We start from the raw sequence: 12,060 nt of genomic DNA, 5'->3' as shown, positions 1-12,060 counted from the left end.
TTCAATTATTTTTAGCACAAAGAATTATAATCCTGATTAGGGAAAAATAACAAGTATATCATAAGAGAGCAAGTTTAAACAGATAAAGCCCTGTCTGAAATATTATAAAGGCACTATACCCATATGACAATTTGCACTGAGCTAGATTTTCATTACATAATTACATTAAATGTGTACTTTTCAAGTACTGGAGCCACAGAGGTTAATAATTTTCTTTTCATTCTCACAATTATAATGAAATGTGCAAATATGATAATGAAATGTGCAAGAAGCCTTAAATTCCTTCATGGATATTTTATTAAATTTTATACCTGTAACTCAAATATCTGAGAAAAAACCCTGATCAATGGCAACAAATTCATCAAAATATTCTTTGTGTCAGAATTCAATATGGAGCCAATAATTTCTTACCATTTCAAGGGCATCATGCAGAGTACTGGATAAGCTATCATTTAGGTTCATCAAATACAGTCCTTCATCTCCTAAAACTAGAAATTACATTATAAAAATTTAGAAAACAGAAGAAACATAAATTTCATAAACAATCTTACCATAAAGCCATAGAACATTACATTTGACCATACAATAAAAATACTGTTCATAAATAATTCACAAGCTACTCAATCTCACCAGTTTTTTTAAAAGTACATTTTATAACAAAGATGAGATTTTTGTTTTACCTATCAGCTGTCAGAAATTTAAAAAAAAACTATAGATATCAATGGTAACTATGAAATTGAGAAAGAGGCACTCCTAAATACTACTGATGTAATTAAAAACTGCTTAAAATTAAAAACTGGTTAACCTTTCTAAAGAACATGTTGGCAATGTATCACTATTTTAAAGGTGCATATTCTTTTTTTTTTTTTTAAGATTTTATTTATTTATTTGACAGAGAGAGACACGGCGAGAGAGGGAACACAAGCAGGGGAGTGGGAGATGGAGAAGCAGGCTTCCTGATGAGCAGGGAGCCCGATGTGGGGCTCGATCCCAGGACCCTGGGATCATGACCTGAGCCGAAGGCAGATGCTTAACGACTGAGGCATCCAGGTGCCCCTTAAAGGTGCATATTCTGATTCAGTAATTCCACTTCTAGGAATGTATTCTAAGGAATTAATCAGATAGGTGCACAAAGTGTGTGTGTGTAAGAATGGTCATTGGAGGGTTATTTTTTACGAATAGTATGGAAATATTGAAAGCAATCTACATGCCAACCACTATGGCATTGTTTTAATAGACTACACACAACTTAAAAAATGAAGTACAGCTACATGTATTGATAAAAAAGATGTCCACAATATGTTATTAGGTAAAAAAATTCAGGCTTCAAAACAACATATATAGTATGATCCTATTTTTAAAGGTAAAAGTACACACACACACACACGTATTTAGGTATCTATATATGCATAGAAAAAAACAGACTGAAAGGGTATACCCCAAACTATTAAGAATGATATTATTTCTGGAAGGTGAGATTTATGAGCAAGATTTTACTTTCTGAAGTTAAGGCACAGAAAAGTTACCTTGCAGAGTCCATATTCTTTCTATTATACCATGTTTAATCTTGAAAATTAAGTAAAAACACTAGACATAGAAAAGTATTAGAAATTATCATAATGTAACCAGTGAAATCAATTGATACAAGTTAACTTACTCTTGGGAGCCACTCTTTGACCACAGTTAAATAAAATCTCTCCTTCAGAGATGGGTCTATCTAAAGTCTCGGTTTCAGTGACAGTAACGCTCAAGGTGCTCTCCGTTGTTGATGAATCAGAACCTGGCATCTGTGTGGGGGAAGGGGCCTTGGTGCCAGGAGGAAGTAGCGTAAATGGAACTGGAGGTTCTGGAGGTGCAGGCTGAGCAGGGAAATCCACACTCTCAGGTTCTTCATCCTTGGCCACAGACATTACGCTAAGAAGAAAAAGACATATTTTGAATTTATTAGGTCACTGAAGGCCTATATTAATTTTTATATTTTAAAAACCTGATTCAAAGGTCTCCTTTAGCAAAGTGTTTCCATAATCTGCACTACTATAATTACCAAGATTTATTTTTCCAAAATTGTTTTCATGCTTTAATCATAGACCATCTTGAAAGTTCTACCATCTCTAAAATAAATCTGTACAGTAATATAAAAGTTAACTGATCAGTGTAAAGAAGATTCACTCTGAGGAGAAATCATTTTCTATTTTACTAACAATATTATAACAATACATATTTTAATCTGTTTCACAAAAAATGTTTTAAAAAAGAATTGAAGGCATAAGTAAATCTGGTAAAAATTTTAAAAACTTTAAAGTTTATGAAACTTCTTTCTACTGAAGTATAAAATAGCTTGTGGTTTATAAAGCTTCATCATTTCTGATGTTTTCAATGGATCCTTCGTGTCAACTTAAGATGAAATGCAGTTTCTGAAAGTGAATATGTTATCATTTACATAGCTCTTGGGTGAAGTTCTTCTTGAAGAGAGTTAGGATTCTCTTCTTCCAGTGGCAGGTCTCCATCACTCCATGGCTTAGGAAGCTCTGGGTCTGACAGCTTCAATTTATCGATGGAAATCTCTGACAAAGTTGGGGAAAAAGCTGCTGCAGGAGGAGGTGTCGTAGTAGGGGTAACCGCTGGAGTATTAACAAGTGTGATGGCAGGCGTATCATTTCCTAAAGATTTTTTGTTTAAAAAGAAATTTAAAAAGTCAATAAACAACTCCATAGAAAGGCAAGATATGTTGCTTCAGGAATTTCTTAACATTTTGGTGTACAAATAATGGCAATAATCATTGATAATAATAATAATAATGGCCATTAATGGGAAAATGCCCAAATTAATTTAGTAAAGTATAAGAAAATAATCTTGAAAAGACCTATCACTTTTACACTGCCGTGAACTTAAAAGTAGTCTTTTTTAAAAAATATTTTATTTATTTATTGGAGAGAGAGAGCACAAGTGGGGTAAGGGGCAGAGAGAGAAGCAGACTCCCCGCTGAGCAGGGAGCCCGATGCAGGACCCTGGCTGGGATCATGACCTGAGCTGAAGGCAGATGCTTAACCGACTGAGCCAACCAGGCGCCCCTGAACTTAAAAGTAGTCTAAGTGTGTATTAGATCCTATACTTTTTTAACTGTTTTTTTTTTAAGATGTTTTATTTTTTTAAGTAACCTCTAAGCCCAATGTGGGGCTCAAACTTATAACCCTGAGATCAAGAGTCGCATGCTCTAGTAACTGAGGCAGCCAGGTACCCCTAGATCATATACTTTAAAAAGTGGCAACCAATTTCTTAGTTTCCTTGCAAGAAAAAATGATTTATTAAAACCTAATAAGCAAAAGGTATGTGCATATTAATCTATAAAACATAAAATAAACCATGTAATCTTATGTAATAGTTATTAGATAAAAACTGATGTACAGAAATAAGGTTTCTACCTTTTTCAGCAAGTATTTCTTTTGCAGGAATAGCTAAATCATGATCTGAATTACAGGGAGAAGAATCTGGAGTTTTTACTAACACAAGCTCCTTAGGAGGTGATGAAGGTGAGTGAGGAGGAGTTGGCTGTGGGGTAGCCACTGGGGTACATACTCTCGCCTAAAATAAATAAAACAAGATATCAATAATCACCCAAGATATTATAATCACCCAAATAAAGATAATGTAAAACAATGAAATGAGCTCATTCAGAGATTACAGAGAATTTAAATGAATAGGGAAGAAACGGAGCCCTACCTTGAACTTCTAGCTGTTAGTTTCAAGACAAGCCTGCAGAAACCCTCAGGCTATTGAAATAGCTCTGCCTCTGAAGTAGACCCCAAAGAAATCTAAGGCTCTCTCTTCTAATATAGAGAGGAAGATACAGTGAATATACAGCTGAAGATCAAATGCAAACACAAGCTGGGTAGGCCATATAACAGAAAGGAAGTATTTTAACTGACAAGATATCAAAGAGCAGCCTTTTAGCACCAAAGAAGAGAGCTTGTAAAAAGCAGTGGAAAGATAAGAAAAAGCAGGGGGGGATGAAATGAAGACAATATGGAGATGGAAAGGACTGAGGAAGGAAAAAGTAAACACTTTAAAATGGATTTGTAAAATAGGTAATTATTCAAATTCAAAAAGGTACAAAAGAAAGATAGTGTGAATTAAGTCTCCTTTCCTGGCCATATCCTATCTACCTAATTCCCTTCCCTAGAGTCATCAAACATAATTTCATATGTGTATAGATTATCTGTGGGATAACTTCCTAAAAGTGGGACTGCTTGGTTAAAGGGTTAATTGTATTTTTAATTTGAATACATACTGTCAAATTTCCCTCTGCAGGGTTTTATTATTGTACACTAACCACAAGAAGGTATGTGAATTCCCTTTTCCCCAAGGTTTTCTACACAATGTCATTATCAAACTTCTGGTGTTTTACCAATCTAATAAGTAAAAATGTGGTTTCAGTGATTTTTTTCCTTATTATCAGTGATACTGACCATCTTTTTATATGTATATGGGCCATTTGTATTTCTTTTGTGTGTGTGAACTGTCTAGACATGTCTTTTACCTATTTTTTCAAATACATTGTCTTTTTTCTTCTCATTCTAAAACATCTGTATACAGGAGGGTAATTAGCCTTTATTTTGATTATGAGTTGAAAATTGATATGCAATTTTAAAACCATGAAGCATATTAGAAATTCTACGGCACTGCTTAATAATTAGCATATTCTCAGCCTTTATTTCTTTCCTCTTGACTACATAAAACAACAGCATAAGAGCACTGTTTTCAAATATAATGCTACTGACCATCATCATGAGAGAATGTGAAGGTATTCTAACTAGTATTGGTAATGGATAATGATGATAAACAATTAGTTATTGAGTACCAAATTCCAGGCACTAGATGAAGCTCTTTTCATTCATCATCTCACTATATTTTCCACAAAATCTTGGCTAAGATGATAACAGTATCATAAAGATGGCAATTCTCTCCAAATTAAACCAATCAAAATCGGATCAATTCCCATAAAAATCCTCAAAAAATCTTTCATGGCACTTGAAAACTAAATTGTAATATATATTTGGAAGATCAAAGGACCAAGAAAAGTCATGACAATTCTGAAGATAATGAACAATATGGCAGTGGGGAAAGGGAGCTTGCCCTCCCAGATACTCAGTAAGCAGATTTTGGTAAAGTCCTGGTTATTTAAACTCTATGTATTTTCTCTATTATACATATGAAACTAAAGCAACAGGGCGGAGGGTTCAAATTCAGATCTTCCCAACTCCCAAGTCTATGCTCTTAACAACTGTATATACTGCCTATTTATACTGAATTTTTTACATTTTCTCATTCAATCACTCTCATGAGAGTATATGCAGTATATGGGCAGAAAACATACCAACGTTAATTAGCACAGAGAAAGCCATAACCCTGACAACATCTGCACCGCATGCATGACCAATTAGCTAAAAAAGCACAGACCAAAACTATGTACCTAATCTCTGGCACACTAATCACATCATGCCAATTACATTATACCAATCTCTATAAAATTCAAATATGTAACTTTGTTTATACCTCAAATGAGGTAGTTTAAATGTTTCACCTATATAAAATGATGCCCTCGTGATCTATAGAATCAGAAGTGACTACAAAGTTTTCAACATCTGGTAGTAGTATAGAGTCTATTTTGGTTTTGTGTAATTCCACGTTCCTATAATAGGTTAGAAACCATTTAGCATAGTAAGGGTGATGAAACAAACAACAAAAGTGCCTAAAATATCTTTTCTTTTGAAGATTAAAAATAGCAGTTTATATAATAACCCAAAGTAACGTGTGAACATTGGCTATATCTTGAATTTTAAAAAAATCTATAAAGGATATTTTTTGAACAAAAGGGAAATTCGAATATGGACTCTATATTACATAGTACTAACATATCAATGTTACATTTCTTCAGGAGTATAATGATGGCATTTTGATTATGTAATAAAGTATCTTGTTCTTAGGAGATACTGCTGCTTTCAGAAGTGAAATGTCATAATATCTGCAACTTTCAAATGATTTTTAAAGAATATATAACATATAAAGACATAAAATATGTCAAAAAGTTATCAATTGGTAAATATTAGATAAAGGGTATACAGACATTTATTGTATTATACTTTCAACTTTTCTATAGATTTAAAAGTTAAATGCTGGGGAAAATAATACTATAATATCATAGCAACAACAACAAAAAAATCAATCTCCACCACAAACTATGATCTTATTGTGATACCTAATTTAAAATTTGTCCATCTTACTGTTTTTTAATAAATGTATCAAAAATTCCCCAGGACTCCAAGTCATGAAAGGAGAGTCACTCCTACCGGCAAGTATGTGTTGCTTGCTGAAACATCCCCAGAAACACTTGTAGCAACAGGACCTTGCTTCTTTGCTTCTCTGTCACCCAGCATGACAGCAATGGTCTCAGCAAGAGCCTCATTCACAAAATGGCTAATCATGTCTGAATTCACAGGAACCCCAGCATCAACAAAAAGCTGGAGGGCACCATTGCTTGTTCCTTCCACTAAAAAAAAAAAAAGAAAAAGAAATGAAAGAATTTCAGAATAAGTGTGCAAGACACATGCCTGCAATCCAAATCTTAATTCTTAAAATTTTAGAGATGCAAACATATGTGTATGATAACTCACATAATGAGCACCCTCTTTAACAAACCAAAAAGGGGATGAAAACACCCAGATGAAAACTTTACTTACATGGCCTCTTCCCTACCACTTCAGAATTTAGTGATAAAAAGGACTTGTATCCACATCAAATGTTCTCATCTGAAAACAACCCACATTTTCAAGAACAGGGCAACAGGAAACCCTATGATAGATCTTGGTCAAAACACAAAGACACAGGGGTGCCTGGGTGGCTCAGTCGGTTGAGTGTCTACCTTCAGCTCAGGTCATGGTCCCAGGGTCCTGGGATCCAGCCCAGAGTTGGGCAACCTGCCCAGTGGGGAGCCTGCTTCTCCTCTGCCTCTCTCCCTGACTTGTGCTCTCTCTCTCGCTCTCAAATAAATATCTTTTAAATAAATAAATAAATAACAAAACACAAAGACCCAATGACTGTGGGGGATTTTAGAGAAATAATAGCTGCTTCATAAATGAAGACAAACCTTCCTTCCTTCTAGTTGCAGATACATCAGTTATTAACACTACAGGCTAATCCTACTCAAACTTTTATAGTAGTTTACATGCTTGACATCAGAAGGCTATATTTCTAAAGCTCTGTGTGGAAAACATGTAAACAATGATCAATACAATTTGATGCAGACATAACCTCTCTAAAGAGTATTCCTTAATTAGTACACCTAAGGCAGCAATATCCAGAATTCCCTAAAAAGTGGTTACAGGTGTCTTGAGATCACTTGTTGAGGGATAAGTAATAGCAATTTACTCTGAAGTTACCATAGCAAACACTATCAAATGTCAAATTTGTATTTGACAGTATATGTAGATACGTCTCCTTTTCAGTTCTTATAATTTATTGTTTTGGCATGATCAGAAATTAGAACATTTCTGTTATAAAGGCCAAAAAGCCCTACCCAGATATAGGCAAAAACAAAAGCAAACACACATGCTTTTAATAGAAGAGAATAGGATCTAAATGTCCAATTTGGAAATTTTAAGATTTTCATCCAGGAAAACATAAATTTCCTCATAACTTTGTTGATCATTTTTTCCCTTCCTTCCAAAAGTGCTGAAAGAAAACCTGGGGTGGTAGCAGTGGAGGAGGCATTCAAGTTATACTAAACAGGAAGAATTAACTAAATGCAACAATAAATTGTATGGAGTGAGGGTACAGGCTATGGCCGGGTGGAGACGAGGAAAAATAAAGAAAAGAAAATAGAACAAACAATAACTTCAAAGCTTTGGCGATTGGGCACTTGGAAAATTCTGATATTAATGTAAACAGAAACAAAGAAAGGGCTGGTTGGGCTAGAAAAACTTTGGACATGTCAAGTTTGGGATGCCAGTGGAGCATCAAGTAGAATATTCATCAACAGACAGAACTGCAAGTTTGCAGCCTAGATGTGTGGTTTAGGGGTGAGCAACTGAACAGGAAAAAAAAAAATGATGATGAAATAAAGTCCTAAAGAAATCAAAGAGATAGCAGAAACAACAACAGAATGGATTCTAAGAAACCAAAATGAGTAGGACATTTTAAGAATTAGAGGTGGTTGGGACGCCTGGGTGGCTCAGTCGTTAAGCGTCTGCCTTCGGCTCAGGTCATGATCCCAGGGTTCTGGGATTGAGCCCCACATCGGGCTCCCTGCTCCGCGGGAAGCCTGTTTCTCCCTCTCCCTCTGCCTCTGCTTGTGTTCCCTCTCTGGCTGTCTCTCTCTCTCTCTCTGTCAAATAAATAAGTAAAATCTTAAAAAAAAAAAAAGAATTAGAGGTGGTCAACAGCACCCATGCTAGACCCATGAGGGAAGATAAGGATTTGGAAAAAAAGGTTATTCTTGACAACCAAATTCTGTGAGAGAGGAGTTTCATTAGGGAAAGGGCAGAAAGCTCCATAAGGACTAAAGAGAAAGTGGGCAATGAGAAAGTATAAGCCATAAATATAGACTCTGAAGTCTAGGATTTGGGCAGTTAAAAGACAGTCTATGGAGGAAGAAAAGTAGGTAATTCTGGACTGGAGAGAAAGCAAAACAATAGAGGTAATGATACATAGGAATGTTTTAAAAAGAAGAAAAAGGGACGCCTGGGTGGCTCAGTCAGTTAGGTGTCTGACTTTGGCTCAGGTCATGATCTCAGGGTCCTGGGATAGAACCCCTCATCAAGCCCTGCATCAGGCCCCTTGTCCGACTCTGCTCTCAGTGGGGAGTCTGCCTGTTCCTCTCCTTTTCCCTCTGCCCCTCCGCCTGGTCATGCTTAGGCACACACTCTCTCTCTCTAATATATAAATAAAATCTTTTTTTTTTTTAAAGATTTTATTTATTTATTTGAGACAGAGAGAATGAGAGAGAGCACATGAGAGGGGGGAGGGTCAGAGGGAGAAGCGCGCTCCCTGCCGAGCAGGGAGCCCCATGCGGGACTCGATCCAGGGACTCCAGGATCATGACCTGAGCCAAAGGCAGTTGCTCAACCAACTGAGCCACCCAGGCGCCCTATATAAATAAAATCTTAAAAAAAGAAAAAAAGAACAAATTTGGAGAACTTACACAATCCAATTTCAAGACTTATTTTTATTTATTTATTTTAAAGATTTTATTTATTTATTTGACAGAGAGAGACAGCGAGAGAGGGAACAAAAGCAGGGGGAGTGGGAGAGGGAGAAGCAGGCTTCCCACAGAGCAGGGAGCCGGATGCGGGGCTCGATCCCAGGACCCTGGGATCATGACCCGAGCTGAAGGCAGACGCTTAACGACTGAGCCACCCAGGTGCCCCAAGACTTATTTTTAAATTACAATAATGTGGTATTGACATAAAAACAGACTTACAGATCAAGGGACAGAAAAAAAGCCCAGAAACAGATTCATACATATTTAGCCAACTGATTTTCAACAACAGTGTCAAAACAATTCATTGGGAGAAAGGATAATCTTTTCAAGAAATAATGCTAGAACAACTAGATATCTATACACTAAAAAAAAACTTCGTATATGGTGTAAAGTAGGGATCAAAGTTAACTCAACATGTACCATAGACCTAAATGCAGTCTGAAGCCATACATCATCTAGAAGAAAACATAGGAGAAAAGCTTAATGATTTTGAGAATCATAAATAATATGCCAAAAAACACAAACTATAAAAGGAAAATTGATAAATTAAAATTCATGAAAATTAACCTTTTGGTTTTTTCTTTTTTTTTTTTTTTTTAAAGATTTTATTTCTTTATTTATTTGAGAGAGAGCAAGAGTGAGAGAGCACAAGCAGGGGGAGCCGCAGAGAGAGCAGCAGAGGGAGAAGGAGAAGCAGACTTCCCACTGAGCAGGGAGTCTGACGCAGGGCTTGATCCCAGGACCCCGGGATCATAACCAGAGCCAAAGCAGAAACTTAACCGAGTGAGCCACCCAGGTGCCCCAACCTTCTGGTTTTCAAAAGACAATGCTGAGAAAATAAAAAGGCAAGACACAAACTAGGAGAACCTATTTGCAAAATATATCCAATAAAGGACTTGTATCCAGAATAAATAAAGAACTTCTACAACTCAGTAATAGGAAGACACAAACCTCAATTTAAAAATGGGCAAAAGATTTAAAAGGACATTTCACCAAAGTAAGTGTACAGGTGGCAAATAAGCACATGAAAAAAATATACATTAGTCATTAGGGAAATGCAAATAATGAGGTATCTCTACACGCTTACAGAATGTCTATAATTAAAAACACTGACAACACCAAGTGCTGGTGAGGATGTAGAGCAACTGGAGTTCTCATGCACTGCTGGCTGGGAATGCAAAATAGAACAGCCTCAAAATATTTAGCAGTTTCTTATAAAGTTAAACACCTATTTACCATATGACCAAGAGAACTTAAAAGATGTGTCTAAAAGATTTGCTTGGAAATATCCATATCATAGCTTTATTTACAATAGCCCCAAATGAAAAGACTACAAATTTCCATCAACTGGCAACTGTGTTAACAAATTATGATAGATCCATACAATGTAATATTACTACATGCATAAAATATGATTGTCAAAGCCATATGCTAAATAAAGGCAGACACAAAAGGCTACATATTATACAACTACATATATATAAAATTCTAGTAAAGGCAAAAATACAGTAATAGAAAGCAGATCAGTGGCTGTTAGTGCCCAGTAGGCATGGGACTACAAAGTGGCATGAACGAACTTGTTGGAACAATGGAATTGTTTTTCTCTATCATGATTGTGTGGCTAATACATAGTTGTGTTTATTTATCAAAACTCACCAAACTGTACACTTAGAATTGGTGAATATTATGGCAAGTAAAGTATACCTCAAAGAAGCTGATGGAAAAGGAGAAGGGAGAAGAGGGAAGAGGAGGAGGAGGAAAAGGAAGAAAGAAGGAAAGAAGACAGAAGAGGAACAGGAGGAAAGATGAAGAGAATGATTCAGGTTCCATAAAGAGGCTCAATCGTCCATTCAGTGAATACCTAAAGTCTCATTAGGTGGCAAAGGCTAGGCACTAAAGGAGAAACATCTGTAATCCCGAGTAATTTATAGTCTAGTGAAACAGATACATAAACCAATTGTAATCCAATCTGATAGTTCCCATACCAAATATATATACAAAGTGCTATGGGAAGTAATAGAGAGATTTGGGGTGGGAGGGATGGAGGGATAGAATAATCTGAATGCTGCAGTATGAAATACGGAGGTGAGAGAAAACTTACCTCCACCATAGAGAAAACAGGGAAATGATATTGGAAGTAAGAGCCTATCTTCTAAACTTACTTCTAAAATACATAAATCCACGACTTGAAGGTTTTACCTTTTTTTTTAAAGATTTATTTATTTATTAGAGAGAGAAAGAGCCCATGTGTGCAGGGAGGGGCAGAGGGAAAGAGAGAATCTCAAACAGACTCCCCACTGAGTGAAAAGCCCAACGTGGGGCTCTATCCACAACTCATGAGATCATGACCTGAGCCAAAATCAAGAGTCAGATGCTCAACCAATTAAGCCACCCAGGTGCCCCAAGGTTTTATCTTTCAATACCAAAAAAAAGTAAAAGATTCCATTTCACTTACCGATGTCAGAAGTCAATGGTTCACTTGTCTCACTGACTGAAGTGCTGACATTAGGTATGGCCTGTTGTTGGATGGGAAAGAGCCCAGAGATAATTCTTGACATTATTTCTTGTTCTACCCTGGGGAATAAAAGTTGAAGATTCCTAAATTTGACTGAATGTATAAAGTGTTAGAAATAACACCCTTAAAAATAAACTTTACCCACTGTTGAATCTCAGATCTGTACCTCTGAAACAGATAATGCAATATATGTTAAGAAAAAAAAAAAAAAGAAGAAGGTAGCAGGAGGGGAAGAATGAAGCGGGGGAAATCGGAGGGGTAGACGAACCACGAGAGACGATGGACTCTG

The 12,060-nt window shown here is 36.2% G+C and overlaps 1 protein-coding gene across 1 annotated transcript in view; it reads right to left on the bottom strand.

Moving 5' to 3' along the window:
- Positions 1-12,060, bottom strand: part of LOC102735413 (protein TALPID3) — an 83,532-nt gene that overhangs the window by 53,096 nt on the left and 18,376 nt on the right. The window contains exons 9-14 of the mRNA XM_081830446.1: positions 11,712-11,830; positions 6,348-6,547; positions 3,423-3,582; positions 2,441-2,660; positions 1,658-1,914; positions 412-488 (exon numbers count right to left, since the gene is read on the bottom strand). Coding sequence (XP_081686572.1) covers positions 412-488; positions 1,658-1,914; positions 2,441-2,660; positions 3,423-3,582; positions 6,348-6,547; positions 11,712-11,830 — 1,033 coding nt within the window. The remainder of the gene's footprint in view (positions 1-411; positions 489-1,657; positions 1,915-2,440; positions 2,661-3,422; positions 3,583-6,347; positions 6,548-11,711; positions 11,831-12,060) is intronic.

Source organism: Leptonychotes weddellii, chromosome 9 (genome assembly GCF_054177405.1).
Source record: "Leptonychotes weddellii isolate Sample4059 chromosome 9, ASM5417740v2, whole genome shotgun sequence".
Taxonomy (NCBI): domain Eukaryota; kingdom Metazoa; phylum Chordata; class Mammalia; order Carnivora; family Phocidae; genus Leptonychotes; species Leptonychotes weddellii.
This window is presented reverse-complemented; position numbering and strand designations above follow the sequence as displayed.